The sequence below is a fragment of the Lagopus muta genome, chromosome 3 (genome assembly GCF_023343835.1).
Source record: "Lagopus muta isolate bLagMut1 chromosome 3, bLagMut1 primary, whole genome shotgun sequence".
Classification (NCBI taxonomy): Eukaryota; Metazoa; Chordata; class Aves; order Galliformes; family Phasianidae; genus Lagopus; species Lagopus muta.
Window position 1 is genome coordinate 51,098,542 of NC_064435.1, and position 23,141 is coordinate 51,121,682.

At 38.7% G+C, this 23,141-nt stretch overlaps 1 protein-coding gene across 9 annotated transcripts in view; it reads right to left on the reverse strand.

Moving 5' to 3' along the window:
• Positions 1-23,141, reverse strand: part of PIEZO2 (piezo type mechanosensitive ion channel component 2) — a 287,618-nt gene that overhangs the window by 124,983 nt on the left and 139,494 nt on the right. For all 9 annotated transcript variants that reach the window (XM_048939128.1, XM_048939130.1, XM_048939133.1 and 6 more), the window contains exon 5: positions 7,165-7,327. In XM_048939128.1, coding sequence (XP_048795085.1) covers positions 7,165-7,327 — 163 coding nt within the window. The remainder of the gene's footprint in view (positions 1-7,164; positions 7,328-23,141) is intronic.

The window sequence follows — 23,141 nt, forward strand, 5'->3', positions numbered from 1 at the left end:
ACCATTATCCATCACGCTGAGAAGTATGATAAATAGCCCTACCGGAGTGCCATGATTATTGCAGTATTGCCTCAGCTCACATGGAAGTAGCCTGGGTACTTCTCCAGTACTGCCCTACAGAGCCACAGACCACTGTGATGAATGGGAGAACAGACTATCTAATCTATAAAAAGATACGAAATTGCTTCACTTCTTTCATCTTGCAAAACAAGCATCAAAGACGTATATATATACATTTGCTTTCAAAATATCAGGGAAATAAATGCTGGAGAAGAAATGATTCTGAATCAAAAGTGCACAAAAACAAAACAATATAATGCAGTCAGGAATACGTGTGGAACCTAAATTAGACGATTTCTAACCACCAGTAAAACAAAAAAAACAAAAAAACAAAAAAACAAAAAAAAAAAAAAAAAACACACAAAAAAACATGGAACTCCAGAACAGGGTCTTATCAGGAGCAGTGACAAAGAAAAATGGCCCTGTTTTAAGATGTGGCTTCCTGTCTTCCCGTGGGAATACAGCTGCCTGAAATAGTAGGAAAGCAAATTTAGATCCTTTCTTGGATTGTGTTATTCATATCTTAGGCTGATAAAGGAATTAATATTCTAATATTTTGCTCTCCTGGTTTACAATACTGCATCTCCAAACTTGGCACTGAAGATTCTTAAGAGAAAACCAATAAGACCAGAGGAGAGCTGTCACAAGAAGAATTTCATTACACATCTGCCTTGTTTCTAACCAAACCAGGGCAGGTGCATGCTGAAGTTTCATGCTAAACAGGCTAACAGCATTTGGTAATACATAATGTATTGCACTATGTAACATTATCTCGCTGAGGCACTGCTGTAGTGTAATTGCGTATTTGTGTTAAGACTTATCCAAATACATGTGCATCAAACAAAGAAGCTAATGTAACTTGTAAACTTCTGACCCCGGTTAAGACAAGATGCATTAGAATTGTTACTGAGGGAGGCAGAGTAAGGTCTGGCAAACTTCACTACTACAAAGGCTGCAGGCAAAGAGATAAGGGTACTCTTCTTAAACCACATAAATAAGGTGTTACATCTTACTCTCACCACATCCAAAGCACACAAGGACCAACTGGGTTTGGACAGTTGTTCAGAGGTCAAAATCAAAGAAGTGTTTGTAATCTATTAGAAAAAGTGAGCAAATGTCATCTTAAATAAACATGAAGGGAAAAAAAAAAGAAAGAAAAGAGGGGTGAGGTGAAAGATGAAAATACAAAAAGAGGTGTCTTCGTGAAGATAAAAAAGAAACCAAGATATTCATTACCTCTCTCTGTTTCCCTCTTTATTACCTGTAGCATCTTGATATGCTTATTTACTCTCTCTGAAGAAAAGCAGACACTGAAGAAGCCTAAATTGCAGGTGGGAATATGTCTACAGAAGTCAGAGCCAGATGGTCAAGCCAGGTGAATGTTTGATACTGTTAAATAACATTAGATGAAGAGTAACATAAACACAAAGCAATAAAGTCAGGAAAACTAGGCTCATCCCCGGAAAACAGGACAGTCATCTAGACAAGGTCATGAGCACCACTGTAAACAATTCAAAGGAGACCTGCAGGTGTGAGCAACTACAAGGAATGTGAAAACTCATCTTTCCCAGAGCGGGCCTTATTCTGAATTAGTTCTGCTCATTACACAGGTTGTCCAAGTAGATGATGCATTAGTAGATTCACCCTATCCAAATCCTCTGACTCTTACAAGGATTGTAATCATACCATTATTTAGATCATTTATCTGAAATGCTGAGGCATTGACATCCCCTGTAGCTCAAGAGAACATTAGCTGTTTCAAGGAAAAATAATGAAAATGACCAAAGAAATGAATAAAAAAAAAGAACAGGGATTGCTTACCTTCTGAAAGATGAATATGTAAGATAATAAATAACTTGATTTTCCTTATACCATCTCATGCTGTTTTACAACATGTAATACAAGAGACCTTCCATAAAATTAAAAGGTGTTAAATTTAAAATCAAATCAGAGAGCAGTTATTAAGTTGTGGAAGTCCTTGCTTCATGACACTGCTGAAGCCAAGAAATTAATGAGGTATTAAAAAGGGACTGGATAATTATATGTTTAACAAGACTATACAGAGTAGCTATAATTAACAACAACATTTTTGGAAGGCATATGAAACCATATGTTTTAGGATAAAAGCCAGTATCTCACTAGGAGAGATCAAGATAAAAAGCAATATTGGAGATGGGGAAAAAGTTATCGCTAACTTGCTTATTGTGGTAATACACAAGGTACCAGCTATTTCCAGGATAAGGGTCTAAATGGACCTTAGACAAAGCATGGGATGTGTATAACTCAGAGCTTGTCTGAACTGTCCTGCATATGTTGCATTTGCACTCGGAGACTTGAATCAAAAGAGAGCTCTAAATGGACTACCTGCCTGATGTAAGCGTATGACAGACAGCCCCAGCCTATCAGCCTGATTATTAGAAAGACAAAGTTAAGAAACTGAGCTTTATTACCATTCCAGTTTGCTAAGAGACACAGAAGCTGAGATACAGATGAAGTAAGCAGCTTCATTTTTCTGAAGAGTGTCAATGAGAAACAAGCTCAAACAAACAAGGCAGCAAGGGCCTTGGAGGAAGCTGCACTGAAGACTGCAACTGTTTATTTCACTTAACATCAACACCTCTTGTAAAGATGAAGTTACACAATCTCACAAGGATATTTTTACCCTGTCAATTACAATATCAGGCAACAGTCACGAGAAAAAGCTACTTCCTTTCTAAAACCTATCAGACTGTATATACTGCATCTGCATTCTGGCATTTAAACCACCATCTGCATCAAATCAAAAATGTCATACTTTCAGCTGCAGCTGGAAGTTAACTGTTCTCTCTCATTTTCTTCCACCTTTTACACCTTGTGACTGGCATTGTGCTTTTCGGCATTTGCAATCTGGGCCTTTCTCCAGCTGCATTCACCTGCTTTAAATTTTCTGAGCCCTAATAAAAAAGGCCTGCAGACACGTTTGCTCCAAGTGTGCAACCATTTAGGGGTGGTAATGAGTTGGATTGCAGCCTAGTATCTGGCAGACCTTCCTACTTCATGACTCACTGTTAATTAAAACCACACTCTTTGCTTATTCCTGGGGTAGCGTTACTTACAAATAATTGAGAGTCTCTTACTGCCTTCCAACCTCCTATCTCCAGTTCTGTTCTGTAGAATAGACTTTTCTGATGAAGATCTGTTTCCCTTAAAGTTGGACGCAATGTAATGAAGAAGGACATCCATTTTTCAATGAATGCTTGCTGTCCTTAATTTGGATTCTGATACTTTTTCTCATCTTGAGTTGCAGCTAATCCATGAGTGATTTGATCCACTGTGCTCTACAGACACACACTGCTGGATGCTACTGCCGCAGCTATGTACACAAACTGCTACTCAACTCCAGGCAATTTTTCCAGCATGCCCAGATAAAAATTGAAATATGATGCATTCATACAGAGCTTTGAAAAGGTCACTTTCAGAACTACTGAAATTATCACTGAACAGGCTTTCTTGTATTTAGAATTCAGAAGGAGTAGATATGCTACTCTTCCTTTTTTTAATTTAGCCTATTTCCAAGGTAATCCATGCTCCCCAAAAGCACAGACGTCTGAGAATTCCTCAAATAAGTTCATGCAAAAAGGTGAAGATGTAAGATAAATTCTCTGTTTTTCCTAGAAGTCAAAGTGCCCATTTCATGATGTTTAGGGCTACCTGTCAATCCAAAAAACTACCTCTCTTATCGTATGATGGCTTATGTTAAAGGGAACCTAAAACATCATCTAGTTTCAAGCTTCCTGTTAAATGCAGAGCTGCCACACACCAGATAAGGCTGCCCAAGATCCCCTCCAACCTGGACTTGAATGCCTCCAGAGATGGGGCATCCACAATCTCACTTGGTAACCTATTCCAGCACCTCACCGCCCTCTGGGTAAAAACTTCCTTCCTAACATCTAACCTAAATCTATCCTCTGTTAGCTTAAAGTCACACTCCCTTGTCCTGTCACTATCAGAGTGTGTAAAAAGTCAGTAAGTACCCTTCAAATACTGGCAAGTCACGATGAGGTCTCCCCAAAGCTTTCTCTTCTCCAGGCTGATCTAGCTCAATTCCCTCAGCTATTCTTCATAGGAGAGGTGCTCTAGCCCTCTGATCATCTTCATGGCTCTCTTCTGGACTTACTCCAACAGCTCTGCATCCCTTCCGTACTGGGGGCCCTGGCCTGGACACTATATTCCAGATGGGCTCTCACAAGGGCAGAGCAGACAGGGACAATCCTCTCCCTCTCCTTGCTGGCCACCCCTCCTTTGATGCAGCCTAGAATATAGTTGGCCTTCCCAGCTGCAAGAGCACATTGCTAGGTCATGCCCATCAAGAGCCCTATGACCTTCTCTGCATGGCTGCTCTCAAGCAGTTTTTCTCCCCGTCTGTACTTGTATCTGGAATTCTCTCGACCTAAATGCAACACCTTGCACTTCGCCTTTCTTAAACATCATTTATGGATCTGTTGAATCAGTTTAAATCAGCATATGCATTTTTAATAAATCTCTGACAAGTGGTGGCAGGAACTCTCAGCATAAGCTCTTCAACTCTCTAATTGGCTGTGGAGTTGTTCTAATAAACCCAGGACTATTTCCCTTAGAGGCACAGTACCAAGCTCAACAGTTCTCCTGAAGCGTTTGTTTGTAGGGCACTTATTTCTTTAACTCATTTTGTATTTTCTAATTCAATAGAGTTACCGTACCAGTACAGAGCCATGGCAAAACAAGCATCAATTAGATAATGCTGAAGTCAACTTTTCATTTAGTTTTCGCTTTTTTCAGTGGGCTTTATCAAAGAGGAATTGAAAATTATCTTGTAAAACCCACACGATTGGAGTCATTTCAGACCATGCCAATATTTTTCCAAATTCAGACACTCGGCTGCATGCTCTGCATATGCATTAGGTTCCTTACAGTCCTGCCAATTCCTAGCAGATTCAGCTGCTTCTGCAGCCTCCTAACTAGCAGAAATGATTCCAGGATGTTATATGCAGACACCTACAAAGAGAAAGTTGAAGTTTGGAAAATATGTGTTTAACGTGTATTTAATTTTCCACTCTCCATTTTACTTCATCTTTAAAAACAAGCAGGTTATTCCGATGTAAATCCATAATTTCAGCTGTGAAGATCAGAATTCCTCAAAACACTGGGGATCACCTCACATGACAGTATGTATTACACTTCAAAAAAAAAAAACATCAGCTGTGGCGAAGTTTTTGGTGCCACTATATCTAAACACAGCTGCAGTGTTCACTAAATAATCTATAATGCATACAGCCCACAGAACATAAATAATATTTTCTAGGTTTTGATGCGAAGAAGTGAAATATATTTATGCAGATTTCCATTTGCCTGGTATCAGTGTCCCTTTGCAGTCAAAGTTTTCTCTTTCTTCTCACCTCTACTCTTCCTTTGAGGATTATTCTGGTACCTTTAATTGTATCAGTGGAATGCCTTGAGTTAGCCACGAGTCCGTGACACATCCAATTTAAAGCTGCCCTCTGTTCTGTGTGATCACTGCTGGTTAGCTCAGGTTTTTTTTCTTGCATTCCAGGCAGATCTATTGAGCCCTGCTTGGCAGACAGCATCCCTTGTTTCCATGAGACTGAGCTCCCTTCTCCTGCCCAGACTCTAGGCTCTGAACTAACCAAAAAGTTAATATTTAAACACTATCATATAGATTCAGAGGAACCTCAGCATGTTCTTTTGTCTTTCTTCCGAGCTTCTGCTATTACATTACTCCTATTTTATGCATATGCAAACACATTTTTTATCCAGGAGGCCAAGGGCTTCAGAGAAGTTTATTAGAGCCCACTTTGGTAAAATATTACTTTTAGTAAAGACAGATTGAACACAAAATCTAACAACTAGCAACTTTTCTTAATGCTTCTAGTTTCTCCCCTTACAGTCCTAGATTCCAGCTGCTAAATCCATTCTGCACAGCTCCAGAGATAAAGCAGATTTAAAGCAGGCAAAACTGGCTTCCCAGAGACATGGCAGAACCATGCGTATTCATATGATACTGAGGCCGATGTATCCTCCAGTGTGTAATAAAAGGGTGTAATCTTCAGGCAACCCTCAGCTGCCTGGAGAGCACCTAAGAAATTGCAAGCAACTGGATGTAAAGCACAGTCCTGCTACTGATCTTTCTTGGGCTGGAAACTCAACTAGCTTATGGCAATACCACGAACCCGACAACAGAGAATCACACAGAAATTTTTCTCCCTCTAACACCAAAGTGGACAGCTGATCTCCTCAATGCTTTACCCACTTTTAAAGTGCAGTTTCTTTTTGCAATGAGCAACTTGCAACTTTCTCCCTTAAAACTGGAGTTTTGAGGGTAAAGAAAAAGACATTTCATCCATATGTAAAACAAGGTTGAAAATGAGACACAAGGCATGCTAGACAGTCTGATAAAAAACATGTCAAGACTGATACTGGGAATTTCTCTGTACCCTGGGCTAAATTCCCATTACAGCTTTTTGTATTATAAAATTGTTTCCCTTTATATATGGAATTTTCTGTGTTCACGATCTCTGCCATTCTTCCCACTAGTAAAATATACAGCAAACACAACAATAATTCCAGCTGCATCATTCCCAAGAACTATCATCAAGCTTACTCGACTGTTTGCATAACCACTGCTTTAGATAATTCCCTTCCTGAACATAATGCGCAGTCTCTCCGCACTTCTGCTAAGAGTCATTTCTGATCATTACTTAGATTCTGCTGTTCTTTAAACCAAGTTTGGAAATGTGGGCACTAACTAAAAGGCTGAGCAATGTATGTAGTAAAAATCCTTTTCAGACTTAATTAGAAACCCTGGTGAAGAAACACACGGTGGTCAGCCTACCTGTTAATTCAAAACAATTTGAAAATTCAGCAAAACTACCAGTTTTCATATTCTGCTCTGTTTAATGGAGACAACAGTAGCTTTTTCACTTCAAAATTAAGTGTTTAGTTTCCTGTTTGTAAGTATACTTAGCATATTCCATGCTCATCAGACTAATTCAGGATACAACTCCCAACAAGAGTGCCAAAGTTCAGTATCAGCTATAAGCAGTACAGACAGAAATGAGTATTTGATACCATTTCCTCATTTTCAAACTGCGCGTTGCACTGCACCGCATCCTCGCTTATTGCCTTCTGAACCATGTTGCGGCAGAGGAGCCATATTGTCAGGCTCGCAATGAACATCCCGATGTCTGGTACAAATAGTCTGATCACGTTGCCAGCATCTGCTCCTTTCACACTGTATGAGATGAAAAAAAATAAAAAAAAAGAACAAAAAAACATTTGTTACTTGTAAGAACGTTTTCGATTGGAACAGAAAGTTAGCTCAAGGCAAAGAAAAACCCCCAAAACCCAATTGTAAGAAAGATTCAGAATTCTGGGAATATGAGGAGGACCAAGAGCTCTAGACAGAGCTGTTTTTGCTTTGCAGAAATACAGAATAAGTGATTATTCGCTGGGAGCTCACATCATCATATTTTGCTGATACTTCATATTTTGATTAACCTAAGTCTGAATTGATTTCATGGTGAGCAACACATACAAGAAACATTTCATGCGAGTTCCTAGGAGAACTATGTATGTAAACGGCAATCTCTTTATAGACATCATTGGCAAAGACAACAGCATCCAGCTCCACTAAGCTGGAGTTCCAGTCATCCTTGAAGGGTGACATGGTTGGAAGGGTCTGCAATGTTTTAACATGCCTCATTCTGTTAGTATTTTAATATGTTAATATCTTTTATTCAAACAAACCTTCTGAATATCTTTTCCGGTATTTAATACGCGTACTTAAGTACTAATATTTAAATATTAATTAAAGAGAATCAACTAGCTCCCTACCATGAAAACCTTTCTACTCCTCTGTATGAATTTTATCTACAAAGGGAATATCACTACTCTGCTATGTAGATTTAATTGTTTATGCTGGAAAATATGAGCTTAAGGGTTTGGACACAGTGTTTGAATTTGGTTCACTGTTAAAACGGAGAACTTGGATTCAGATTTAGTGGCACAATGAACAGTTTGTTAAGCTGCTGCAAGTACTTACTGAACTTTTAGCTTTCATTAATGAGAGGATATAGCCTTCTAAGTTTTATTAATGAGATGTTATAACTTTAATGAATTCCAAGTATACCTGCCAATCACGACATTAACGCAGTTCTGATTTTAACAGATTTTTTAGGCCTTTGTTTCTGTAATCATTTCTGAGGACAGATGAGTCATCTGTATAGCTCCTTGGGTTTAGGTGAGTGGGTTAGACTAGTTCTTCATTGCCTGCTACCAAAGTATAAAATCTTGATAGTTTATTTTAGAGGTTCAAAAAAAAAAAAAAAATATAGCACTTCTGTCCTTTCTTTACTGTTAGCAGCTTTGAAGCCTTAAAAAAAAAAAAAAGCTATGTGTGAAGGAGTTATCTGCAACGTTTTAAATTTGTCATCATGCTAGCAGATCTGAAGTACCTAAGAAGCCTCTGATGTGATTAGGACATGACCGCTATCAGGAATCTATCTTGCTATCTTGCTGGCCTGCTTCATCTAAATCCAAGATCCTATATTTCCATTTTTGCCATCACTACTGCTGACCCAGCATTTCCTTGTAAATGAAGGGAAACTTCAACTCTACAAACAAGAAACTTCTTCCTTGGATGCTCTTTACTGTTACAGTCACACATTCTAGCAGCTAAGTGGCTTCAAAATGTTTCATTAACAGCATCAAGTAGTACTGAAGCAGGGAAAAAAATTAAGTAACTGAAAAGTTTGTAAAAGAATGAGGTGGCTAAGTCCTCAATGGACTGCTTGTATGTTTTCCTGCGCTGCTGTTTCAAGGAAAATGTGCCACAGAGTAATCTGGTGCATGACAGGACAGCCAATCTGTTTAATGTTACAGAAAATACAGTCTTGGCGTGTGAGTTCATTCTGCAGCGCTGCAGTTCTGACACCGAAGATCACCTTGTGAAGGCACTTACTTTACAGCATCTCCTTTGGCAGGAAGTAATAAAAAGTACACTTCTAATAAAACAAACTCCCAACAACAACGTACCCAGGATTCACAACCATAACAATGAATTAGCTGCACATATCCCAACTGCTATCCTACAAGCCGCCTATTAAGGCTGTTTTCCTAAACACGTGCCAACAAAATCTGAATTCTTGATTCTGAAAAGTATCACATGGGTATTTTTTTTTAGAATAAGTTCAAAAAAACTGAAAGCAGCGTTAGTTTTAGAAAAATATACATTTGCTTGTGTCATATTGAAAAAGGATCGTATATGTGTAATACTCCTACATACGGATTTTTTCTGTATGCAGGCATGGGGTCCCAATAAAAATTAGTTTTGCACCACATCTGAACTTAAGGGACAAGTCAGTTGTCTTCAACCACTCCCTCACAAACAAGTTAAGGGTCTTCATAACCAGCACTGCTGAGGTGTACCAGGTTCTCCCTGCTCACACTGTACTCCTGCGGAGCCAGGCTGGGTCGTCCTCCTCCTTCAGCAACCCCAGAACAAGACGACCCTGCAAGAGCACCACCTCTGTCATGGCCCACATTTCTTTCCACTAACCCAAACCAAGTGCCTTTGATTTTTCAAAATAAATCATTAAGTTGTGTTGTGAAAGATGTAACGTGCAGCTCTGGCTGGCTATAGAGAGTGATACTGAGCAGTGATACTAACCACAGAACAGGGAAAAACCCTGCAAATGAATAGCTTATTCACCAGAGCCATTCACAAATGCACACTGTCCTCAGCTCCCCATGAAAAGGAAAACAAATTGATCTCAGTGTGATAATTAAAGAGGAAACAAAAGTTCACTTGAAAATGGAGAAATGTATATTCTCCTACAAAGCAGAGAAACATACTGCGTCATTTGACCCCAAACAATTTACTACCCAGCTTTTCATAGCATCAGCTAAACCAAAAATCAGTTATTCCCATTTGTTATCTCTGGCAGGACAAAAAAAGAAAAAGGTAAATACTGCAATAATTCCACAAACATTTCTCACTTTATTTATGCATTCACACATGGTCAGACTTAGCATTTGATAACAGTCTACACACTGTGCTTGTCCCTCCAAGGGAAGCTCTCTTGTGATGGAATTAAACCGGGAACACAGTAAACCAATTCCAGAGATCTCCTAGGAAAACTGTTCCTTTTAATCACTTCAAGAATCAGAGTAAAATGAACTGGGCGTAGACATAGTACAGCATTGTTTACTCACTTAGACTACAAAATTTTCCTACAAGGAGAGCTCAATTGCAATAGATACCTCAACTAAAACTTACACAATTCTTAAGACAAGGAAGAATGACTAAGACTAGGATTGCAAGAGCTCCTCTGCAACTGTGTGAAACTATTCTGTCATGTCAACAGAGAATGTAGTTAGCTGTGGACATACAGAATAAAACTCCTATTTCATACGCACAGTCAGAGAGAATGCAAATGCATTGGAGGACTGAAGTGAGCATTATTTAATCAAAATAGTTTTCCTTGATGCTCCTGAAGTAGCATTTGAGTTTTCTGAAAATAGTTATATATTTTTCTGCTTTCCAGAATAACAGTTTCTCACAAATTAGTTACTCATTTTTCTACTGAATACACAAAGCTTTGGTTAACTATGAAACACTGATGCTGCATTATGTGGTTCAATTTCACTTCTCAGGAATGGTATTTTCCTTGCTATTTCAGATTTGCAGAATAAAAGCAGCACAACCCCAGAGCTATTAGAATTAAAAAAGCAGTGACTTCAATGGAATAAAGTACACAGTAAAACATGTAGAAAGCAATATGTATAACACCAAAGAGAACAAAACCCAAACAACTTCACACAAAGAATGAACACCAATAATCTTTGAACTCCAAATATTTAGTATTTTCTTCAGAACAAAGATGTTGGGAAAAATCCCAAAAGAGAATTCAGATTAGCTCAGTATCTATCTGCAACATACTGTAATGTTAACTTTATGTGAAATGATAATGCTGATTATCCTAACAAAGCCTTGTAAAAAGCCTGATCTTATACTGAATACTTGTTCAAAAGTATTGAAAAATATTTTTTATCATAGTTTCACAAGTTCCTCCAAAGCCATTCACTGCATGCTGTACAACCTACTGTATGGAACATACTTTAGCAGAAGGGGAGGCACGGAGTTGATGACATATCGAGGCCCCTTCCATGCCCTGTGATTCCATGATTTCTTCAGTTCCCTCAGGGGTTTTTGATAGTAGCTGACTGCTTTCTAATGAACTGAGTTCACAAAACTTGTTAGGTAACGTATTAAGAATCTATAGGTAATAAATTAAGGAAGAGATGCACAGTGTCTAAAACTTTCCATTCATCTTGCTTGATTCTTATGAGATATCTGACATTTCAAAGTGGATCTTGTGTTAAGGAATAATTAATTCTCCACCATAGATGTGCGCAGCACAATTTCCATTGGCTTCACCTGCAATCGTAAACTGGATTGGAGGCAAATCAAACCCAAGTATCATAAGCACAGTCCCTGAAAAATGTGGACTGGCAGTGTTATGTACGAGCTGTACCATGCAGGAGCAAATGCAGCTGTTTATCAGCAATATCCTCTCTATGACCCAAAAAATTGTGGAAACTGAGGATACCAAAGACAAGAAATCAGACTGCCTCATGTATGTGCTTGCTGATGGAAGTGGATCTCAATAATGGTTGCAGCTAGGAAAAAACTGAGAGGCCCCTTGTCTCCTCTGACTTTGAACTGTGGATAAAATGTCTGCCTCTATAATTCCACTGCTCAAGGATTCAAACATAACCTGTCAGGGTCTAAGGACTGTGGACCTCATCGCAGGCACAGCCAACACTTCCCTGGACACAAGGCGCTCAACAGTCTGCATTCACGCTGGTGTGACTTCTCCCTGCCAGTTCAAATGGCAAGTCAGACCTGAAGTTGGTTCCAAAGGCAACCTAGATATGATCCTCAGGGCAAACTACGCAGTTTGCTAAGTGCTGGTAGGTCTGCCTTCAGTCCTTTCCTTACCTCATGCTCACCCACTAACTGAAGGCAAGGAACATTACAAAAGCAAAACAGGGTTTTACTGTCATATTAATATTAATGTCCACAGGGCTGTGCATGACCATTCTTAATCCTGTGCTTCCTTAATATAACTGTCAAATGCCATGTTTTATCCAAAATACCTGAAATTACATTTTGAGAGAATTTTGGTCATGCAAAGTAAAAAACTGAGAGGAAGAGGGAAGCAAAAATGCACAGAGAGGCAATTATAAAAATATTTAGCATGCAGTGACTTACCCAAGATACAAGTTCAAAAGGCTCCCGAAGTATTTGTAAAATCTTAATGACTGCTTACAAATGACATTTGCATGAATTCAAAAACCAAAAGTACACTTCACTTTCTCAGAACAGACAGTTTGCAAGGAAGAACACTTTCTGTATTGCAAAAGCGCTTAACCACATATTAACCAAACATTTGCTTCCCAAATACTGCTGTGCATGCAGAGGGAGTGCAGCTATTTGAAACCAAGTGCAAGTGGCAAGATACTGGTATGTCACTGCTTGCACAAACCATTCAACATTAAAAAATTAATATGTGGATATGTGCATGGATATGTGCAATATGTAAAAAGCTAGTTTATGCCAAGTTTTCTTTTTTAAAGCACTCACTGTCTCTTGTTCATCATCATTGATCATCTAGGAAAGGGCAAATTTCAGGCTGCCCCAGGCAACACACACAGGGCATAAAATTTAGCAGGGATTTAGCAGCTATCACGCAAAGCACTCACTTGTGCTACTGCCAGACTCGTGACAGCACAACATAAAGTTTGCTTTGCCAGTGTCCCGCAGCTCCAAATTTGCAGCAGAATCGAAGCTGCACAGCCAAGGAGGAAGTGAGCACATTCCCATCCACACCCATGGTGCAGCGCGTGCCAGCCCCTCAAGGCTGTGGGAATGACAAATCAATCCACAGCACAAATTATTTCAGGTCAAAATGGGAACACGATCCTGAACGGGGGCAGAGCCAAAATGAGCAGAAGAGAGCAGAGGATGCTTTAGCTGCAGGGGTATTTTACTCTGGATTCTTCAAAGAGACTTTCTATCACAAGAATGTGTATTCCTCCCTAGCTTCTCATTTACACACTAAATGAGACTTTTCCAAAGCACTAATTCAGGAATCACTGATCACTGCAAAACACTCACAATTAAATCAGTTGGTCCATAACGCTCATAAATACTTGGTGAATGACAGCTAACTGTTTATGGAAAGGCATACAGATATGTTCCACAATAGTCCTGACTAAAAAAAAAGTGCTGAAAAGACTGAAGGAGGCTGATATTCTGTGGTTATTTCAACACATAGTTTGCTCTCTTTGCAGCTTTTGCTAGTTGGAGCACAAACAGACCATCATTTCATACTACTTTTTATTTCATTTTAGAGCCAGCATATAATGCACTCACAGAAAATAAAAGACACATATGATTTTTTCAGTCAGCTGTAGATATTTCCCTCAATTATAGCAAGTGACATTGTAAATTACTGTCATTTTACAGAGCCAGATTATCCTCAATACAGAATAAAGGCACGCAGCCACTAGGAAATGCTGCTGTTCAAGCTGGAGTGCCCAAAACATTTCACTGAAAGCATGGAGGACCCATCTGCATCCACTTGCCTACTCCTAATTCAAAAATATCCAAGTGTCATCCCTGCCAAGTGGCAGGGACGGGAACATCCACAAAGACTGGACAGAAGAGAACAAGATTACCTTCACCTCTGTCACTGTCAAAAAATCCCAATGACTCAGAGGCCAACATCCAGTTGATTTCCATTGAAACTGGCCAGAAGTAGCATCCTAATTTAAATTTGATGCACTTTTGTAAAATTCTAGAAATGAATGTCAAACTAAATATCCTGATGCCCAAGTTGTAACTTCTTATTTTTCTTAACATGGAACACATGAAATAGTTCCCAGGTGACAAATGTTCTTTGTTTATATGGAAGGGGAGAAGACAGATTCCCTGCATTACTTGGGGCTACCTGGACAATGGCTGGGATGGATGGCATCTGAAGACCCTTCTCAGCTGCAGAAGCCAATTGTGGCACTGTTTTGTTGTGTGGAAGACTCCTGCTTTGGCCAAGCATTGTTAAGGATGATCCCATCCTTGGGTCTACTCAGACCCAAATGGAGCAAAGAGATGAAGTAAAGCACTCCTAATTTTACCTGAAAATGGAGTGCCTCCATCAGCATCCTGCAGTGGCCTGTTTAGCCCCTGGGCATGGATCGATAGCACTCCATTGGCCACAGCCTTCACAGAATCATAGAATGGCTTGGGTTGGAAGGGACCAACCCCCTTGGTACAGCAGGGCCACCAACCTCTAGATCTGGTACTAGACCAGATTGCCCAGGGCCCCATCCAACCTGGTTTTGAACACATTCAGGGATGGAGCATCCACAACCTCCTTGGACAGCCTGTTCAGCAGCTCACCATTCTCTTGTGAAGAACTTCACCCTCCCATCCAATCTAAACCTCTCCTCCTTGAGCTTAAAACTTGTGTTTCACAAGCCAACTAACATTTGGAGGTCTAATAGCATCATAGCATGGCTTGGGTTGGAAGGGATCTTAAAAGATCATTCAAATCCATCACCCCTAATTGATTTATTTATGAACAAAATGCAACAATAACAACAACAGAAAAATAATAAAACAAAGCTAAATGGTTAAGCATAAGTCCTAGAAAAATTGTGGATAGTAATTGCAATGCTGATTGCTCTCCAGAGGAAAACAAAGACTAACTTACATCTGACTACTGGTGACTTTACCACTGTACTGCTCTCAGCTACCACTGTACTGCAGGAGGCCAGGCTGTGCCAAGAAAAACATTGACAACAGACTAACAGTTCAAGAGCTTGAACAACATAGGCCATAAAATACCCTCTATCAGATGTTTGCTTCCTTTGAAAGTTAGCTGAAATTAATTTAGCTGGGAAAAAAAAAAACAAAAAAAAAACCAGATGAGGTGGCATGGAACAACATAATAACCTAATGAAAACAGTTGGACAAAAAGTTTTCTATTGACTGGAGGTGACTTCTGAGAGGATCTTAAGGAATTGCTGATCCAGCATAGACCGTCAGATCAATATGACACCGCTAAGTACGCTACAGAGGCACTAGAATCCTGCAGCAGAAATTATACAATTGTCCAGATGCAGAGAAAATTTCTTCTTAATTGCAGTTAACAAGGAAAACATATCCAAACTATAAAATCTAACACAGCTACGAAATCTCACTTAGAGAGACTGCTCTGTCATTAGTTCCTTCCCTCTGTTCCATGATACTCCTTCACTTGTTGAGCCTTGTTTTAATTTGTGGTACAGCATTACATGAATCAGGTTACTCTTTGAGCAAAGCATCCAGATCATCATAGCACATTCTCAGAATTTTTAGAAAGTAATAAATATCCACTTTTCAGTAGGACCATAGCTTTTAGTTTCAATGGAGTACAAATAAATTTTCTCATCACGTTATTAAAAATACTCCTGCTCAACTTTAATTCCCCTTTAACCTCACTGGGTTGCTGACTGCATGCATGTTGCAGTTTGTAGCAGAAAGTAAAATTACCTGAGGAAAGCTGATACAGCAAGCAAAAAAATCATAATGATATGGCTTGTAACTAACAAAGCTGTATCTCAGCTCATATGGATTCCTTTAGGAATGTTTAGCTCCATTTCTTCCAGAAAGAACAAGATTTACAACATGACACAAGGTGTACAAGTGAATGGGTTATGTGATAACACAAAAGATCCAGAAAGACAAATCCACAGGAATCCACAGGCTTTGTTATTCTGCTGCGTACTGTGCAATTTGTTCACTCTTGACTTTAAGGCATTGAGATCAGCATTCAGAGTAAGTGGATCAATTAAGTAATTTCAGCTTATAGTTTCAGTCTCTGAGTCTGCTTCCCATTGTAGTAATCATGTCATAAAGCCTGGGACTGATGTCAAAAGTGACACAGAATTGAAGTTGGGCTTGAAAACACCTTGTTCCTTTGCTAAAGACATACAGAAATAAAGAGAACAGATGAAGTAGGTGGATGTTTTGGAGACAGCATTAAAAACTAATAGAGATCTTTATCTTTCAAAGGTTTGTCATCTCTTGGACAGTAAAGAGTAGGATGATAAAGTTCCTGATTCATTCATTTTGCTGGGGAAAAAAGAGAGCCAAATTATCAGCTGATACCAATTATAAATTATTGGTCAAGATTAGGAAAGGGATATGAGGGCAAAGCAGCCTGATTTGTAGCAGCAGTGAACTGGAACAGATGTGAGCATCAAGTCATACACCCTACCCTCCAATGTCTTTTCCCCTATATGGTAGCCCATGAAGGAAAATCTTGGCTTCTCAATGTTCACATAATTCCATATTTCACAATAACTGTATATATTCCTTTGCATTCTGATAGTGTGCAGAGGCTACACGAGTCCCTAGTGAACTGGGTGTGTTAACCTCTGCTCCATTTTTCTCATCATGTGCATATGGAAAAGAATATTTACTAGCTGTTTGGAAGAGCCAGCACAGAACATTCAGTCATGTCACAGAGCCTACTAAAATTTTCTGTGCATTTGTTTTTTTTCTTCTTCTTTTCTTGTCTATTGTATTTCTCTCAGTTTTTGAGTCATTCTGAGTATTTCCAGAGCTCTCAAGAAAAATGACTTTTTGTCCACACTTCAAATGTTTTTTAGAACTAGAATACAGTGAGGGTCTCACAATTAATATTTCATGATGAACATGCTTAAGGTATACAGCTAATCAATATTTTGCTCAAATGTTATCAGCTAGAAGATAATTGTTGAATGAATGTGAAAGAACTCTATTAATCAAAATTAACAATCAAAAAAATCAAAATTAAGAATAAAAAAATGTGTTCTTTTGCCTTTGAATTATACCAGGCTTTTTGTATCACTGCATGACTTCTTATCCTTGATTTTTGCATTCAGGTGCTCTATCCACTGACTGACTCTTGACTGACTTTACATTTTCAATTTAAAAGATTTAATTGTTCATTCACAACTGCATCTGCTATAGCAATGAATCTTTTGGTAATGCAGTCACTTGCCAATGTCATCACACAGCAGGGTGATGCAGTCTGATGGCAAACATACATATGGTCAAGCTGCAAGATGACAGCAAATAAATAAAATGAAACCAAAGTAGCTTTTACATGCTGAAGCAGAAGAAAGAAATTTCATGTCACTACAGTGAGTGGGAGGGAAGGGAAGAAAGAGATGACAGAGGGAGAAGAAGATAGATTACACTGTGGTTTGCAGCAGTATGGAGCAAATATAAAAATTGTACTGCCTTTTCCACTTTGGAAGCTTACCTGCAGTTTAATGAATTAGTTTCATGTCTTTCTCGTAGTGCAGATATCAGTCTAGCATATTGGGGACTAAGTTAAAACCATTCCCACATTAAGATTGAGAGGCAGCTGCATGATTAGTGTTGCAAAAGGGTCTTTCACAGCTTAAGCATTACTGAGCATTCCTTTAAGTTTCACCCTGTAGAGCCAAGTGTGAGATTCACCAGCTTCCCCTTACAAAAAACATCCATATCCATATCCATTTTCAGCCCTCGTGGCTACAAGGAAAAGGTTTGAAAGGTGACAACTTTACTCTTAAAGGTTAGAAGCTAGAAGGAAAAAAAGCATAACTTCAAAATCCTTTCACTTCAAAGTTATATGTGAATATTTCTAGTGAGGCGGTTGATGCCCCCATGTTTTTTTTTTTTACTCAAGATGCATTTGCATAATGCCTTCAATAATATGCTTTAGCTTTTGATTAGCCCTGAAATGTCAGGCTGTTGGAATAGATGAACTTTGAAGGTCCCTTCCAACTGAGCTAATTCTACTCTTGTTCTATTCTACTTCCATTTTATTCCATTCTGTTTTTGCCATCTGGTTCTTTTATGTGTAATTACCTTAAATTTGGCAATAGCAGGAACAAATACCAAAAAGACTCTTTATCTCAGAAAAACAAAATGATACAGTGTGGAAAAGAAAGACGTTGACTCTTTCTTAGAGAACAAAAGACCAAACGGATACAAAAGCCACAACTCAAAGGTCAGCTCTCCATGGTGTGGTTTAGGAAAAAGCAGCAGCTATAAGGTTTCTATGATGCTTAGCATGACATCATGACAGCACAGTTCAAAAGAAAATATTTTACATGGACTTTGCTCCAGTAGAATTTCCTACTTAAATTTTTATGTAAGCATGACAATAAGAACAATAAATGTAGTAAAACTGTTAATTTATTAGGAACAGACATATTAGGAAGCATACACTAAGGGAAGACTATGTTTAAAAAAATGGATTAGTTTTTTGTCAAGAAAATGAACAAGGGTAATGAATAGTAGATTCTTGGCTTCTGAAATACTGCAGTAGAAGTAGATTTAGTTAATACTTCAATTTGGAAAATTAGAAGTAGGAAATTGATTCAGTTACTTTCCTAGCACTTATAACAAAGATTATACATAAAACGTTGAAGAGTCAGAAGGATTATTGAGTTACAAACTCAGTTCCCAAAGTGACTCAGGCACTTAGGAGATGTTATATTGATGCTTTTAAATGTTAAATTGTTTGATTAATTGCTCGATTTTTACTGTTCTCTTAGTGCAAAGGTACCTCCCTGCTCACTCCTTCCTTTATAGGAAAGAGAAGAAAGGGAGAAGGGAGAAAGAAGGGAGAAAGAAGGGAGAAAGAAGGGAGAAAGAAGGGAGAAAGAAGGGAGAAAGAAGGGAGAAAGAAGGGAGAAAGAAGGGAGAAAGAAGGGAGAAAGAAGGGAGAAAGAAGGGAGAAAGAAGGGAGAAAGAAGGGAGAAAGGAAAAATTCTTCACAACCTTATTGCCAAACTCCACAAACTGGTTGAAATTTGAATATGATCACTCAGTCTGGTTATCATTGCAAACATCTATGAAACAGAGTCTCTAGTGGGAAGTAAAGACCATTGGCAAACATGTGCTAACATTTATCCTCTACTAGATCTGGAGATAGATTTAAATATTTGATCTATTAGTACGTGGGAAATAAATGGATAGATGGATAGATAGACAGAAAGACAAACAAGGAGGCCTACCTACAAAGGATCTTGTAATTAATAATGCTGATGTGCTTCTCATCTACTCATAGTCAAACCTGAGATTTACCACAGGTAGATCACAGAATTAAAAGATGGTTTATTTGCAAGAGAACTATCTCCAGGATGTTTGCATACCAGATTTTTTGGTATGTGAACAAGAGGCTGGAGAGGAAGAAAAACTGTCATGCTTCCTGTGAGAAAGTGACTTCTTGATTTTTAGCAACTCCATGCAGAGGAGTAACAGAAAACCATCACACAAAAGTGTACTATTTGTATAATGAACATGATTTTCCTCTCAGCTACCTGGAATGACGTCCATCTTGGATTTTCAATCTCTAAATTCTCAGTAAATTAGACTGTTTAAAATGATTGAAATAACCTACTAGATATATCTTTTTTTTTATGTTGCTAAGAATCAGTTTATGCGTTGGTTTCCTAATGTTTACTTTCATGAGATATACCCTTGAAGCCTACAGGGTTGGTTAAGGACCGTGTGTTCAGACACCTTAAGAATTCACACTGCTGCTTTCAGTGTTGTTTAAAAAGAAGGTGTGAAAATAGCTGCAATCAACGCAGAGGAAATACCTTTCTTGGCATATTATAGTGATATACTCTAGAGAAAAGTCATGATTGCTATAATTATTTTAGGCAGAGATTATTTATGTTACCATTAAGATAATTGCTTACACAGAAAAATGGGGAATTAAGAACTAGAAAATCTCTTAAATCTGCTCAAAACAAATCAAGTTATTTTAGTGAATGTTTATATCTTCTATGATAGGTGGTTTTATTACTTTTGTTTTAAGAAGAACAGCTTTGAGAAAAGCCAGTAAGCACGGAAGTAATTACCAGTCTAAGTGCTTTAAGCATATGGAGACCATCTCCAGAAAAACTTTGACAAAAACTTGGTGAATCTCTTTACCAGCTCACAGGTGAGCACCATGAGGCCTACAAGAACATCAGTAAAAATATCTTAAAAGTACTTTGTGGCATGATTGCAAAAAAGAAATGTATTTCCTTTGCAAAAGGTAAGATAGTACATTACAAAAAAACTATGCAATGACATTTGTCAAAAGTCAGCTTAAGTTTGAAAGTTAGCTGATGTTTAAAAACTATGCTGAAAAGATTTAAAATAATTGTTAGAGGAAACAACAAAATGTAAACTGTATTTTGCAATAAACAAGATTAATCACCTTCTAAATGGTGCCTCAAGAGTTGCCTTGACAGTGCATTTGCCCCTGAGGAATGGGATACTTGCTTACCTAACCCAGAAAGCATTAGTGCAGATGAGCACCTCACCAACATGCAGCATCCCTAGGCTTTGCAGATACATGCTAGGACTGGAGTTAGAAGCAGAAATTCTTCACAGGCCACAGCTATTAAGGCTACTTAATAGTAAACAAGTAGTAAGTGGGATAAGTCTAAAATGAGGGCTTGTTCGTCTTGATCTTGTTTCAGTTTATACTCACTATTTGAGGCAGGGGGTATCCTGAATTATTTCCTTCTCAGTAGGAGAAAAATGGTTAGGTTAGTTCACACAGTACCACAGTGTGTTAAATACAAGCTATTGTTTGTTAGGAGATGATTGGAAAAAGCTTTACTCACAGTAGTTTTAAGTCTGAGCACACTGGACTACGCACGCACTGTTGCTTACAGCAATATTGGAATGAGAAGTGGACATTGCAATGAAATCCATGAAGCTAACACAATTTTTTTCTATTTAAATATGTAATACCAAACTATTTCAGCTGATACAGTACTACAAAACAAAATAAGAAAAAACCCACCACTGTTCATAACTTTTTAAACAACAGTTTTGTTCTTTGAAAATATAATCCAACTCTTATTCTGGCTTTCTCTGTAATTCAAATTTCTCTTTCAAAAGTTTCACTTTTCATCAGAACTGCACAGAAAATTCAATTTAGTACAGAACCTTAGGCATGCATCCTATATCAGACGAAACTGAAAACACATTTCTTCCCCATTTCCCACATTATAAACAACATCAATGCTTCAACACGCACATGCACAAATTCCACAGTCCTGGCCACCAGAGAATAACAAAACAGGGCAAGGAAAGCCAGCTCAGCCCCTGCTGCCTTCTCAGGACTTGGGATCCCGTGCTCCACTTTGCCTTGAGACTACTGTGTGCATATGGGAAGAAAGCCTCACTCACTGGTCTTTGCTCTTTGAAAGAAATGAAGGCACCAGCACAGCTGCCCAGAGAAGCTGTGGTGCCCCATCCCTGGAGATGCTCAAGGCCAGGTCGGATGGGGCCCTGGGCAGCTGAGCTGCTGGGAGGCAACCCTACTCATAGCATGGGGTTGGGACTGGACAGGCTTCCATATCCCTTCCAATCCAAGCCATTCTGCCATTTTATGAAGTGAAACATCATAGTTTAGTCTATGTCATAGTCCTTCTGACGTGATTTTCTGCCCTCAGAACCCTACCTATCAATTAGATAACAGCCACACAATAAAATGACTAAACTGATACATGACCTGGAAGATAATTCTGCTATAAGCAATAAACTGCAGCATGAGCGAAACAAGACCCTTTTATTTATAGTCTCTGGAGGAAAAGTGGAGAATTAGTGCCTTTAACACACAAAAGCTGAAGTCAGGAGAAACACCTGGGCACAGAGAATTTCAGTATTTGCTCAGGTGTTCATTTTTCCTTGTCTTCCCAAACTCAAATCATCTGACATTTACAAAACATGGTGAATGTTCAGACTGCGCTGTTTCTTTCAAAATAACTTTGCATGGATCAAGCTCTGCAGTCTCTCACAGCCCCTGGCTGAGGCAACGTTCCCAAAATGATGTCAATGGGAGCAGTGCCCAAGAAAGGACTGTAAGATTCAGCTGTATGTGAAGAAAGTGCTCAAAATTATGAAGCGAGCTATCAGGATAAGACTTCATATTTCAAATATATATTTATTTACTTTACTAAATCATTGCAGTGTGGGAAAAGTGAGGAATGCCTCTATAGATAATCATATGGTATTTGGATTTTCTAGCCAGAATTGTGCATAATAAATATTTATAGAATCCAGTGGTATACTCTTCTTTCTGTTTATTCTTTACATGCCACCCAGAGAAATTCTGCCCAAGCACCTATCAAACATCACAGCGAGTTACAAGCAATCAAAGCACTTTTGCCAGTAGGCTCATAATTAGCAACCTAGACCTGGAAGAAGACACTTGGGAAGTGTCTCTAATGTGTCTGGATTCCATGCTCACCACACATCACAAGTGGTTCAGGAAATTGTGTTCTAAGTCTCTGCAAGGGGTAGGGAAGATATATACAGTGTTTTCAGCTAGATCATGCAGGGGCATATGTGGAGCAGCTGCAAAAGCAGACATCTGTCTACATTCAGAAAACCATACAGGAAAAAAAGGGTATCTCTTGGCGATGACAACTAGCTTGTTCCTAGCTTCTGCTGGGAATTCTTTGTCTCCTTACCTAAGCATATGGGGCTGTAGCATTTAGTTTGCTTCCAACAAAAGCAAAGCAAGTTGTCCTTTTCACTTCATGACTAAACAGCAGTTGAAGAAGCTACTACAATGCACAGAATAACTGGAATATAAAACAACAAAAGACAATCTTCTTATCCAGGGACTAGCAATGACATAAGAATGGACATTGGATATCTGCTGTCTTTTCTTGGCAAATTTTTTTTTTTTTTTTTTTTTTTTTTTTTTTTTTTTTTTGAGATGTGAAAACTACCGGCTCCAACCTAGCATTAGAAAAAACTTCTCTGAAAGAATAGTCAGGGACTGGAATGGATTGCCCTCACAGATAGGTAGAGGAGTTGCCATCCTTAGAGGTATTCAGAAATGCGTTGATGCGGTATTTAGGACATGCTTTAGGGGGCAATAGTGGTGGTAGGTGGACAGTTGGACTAGATGATCTTAGAGGTCTTTTCCAATCTTAATGAT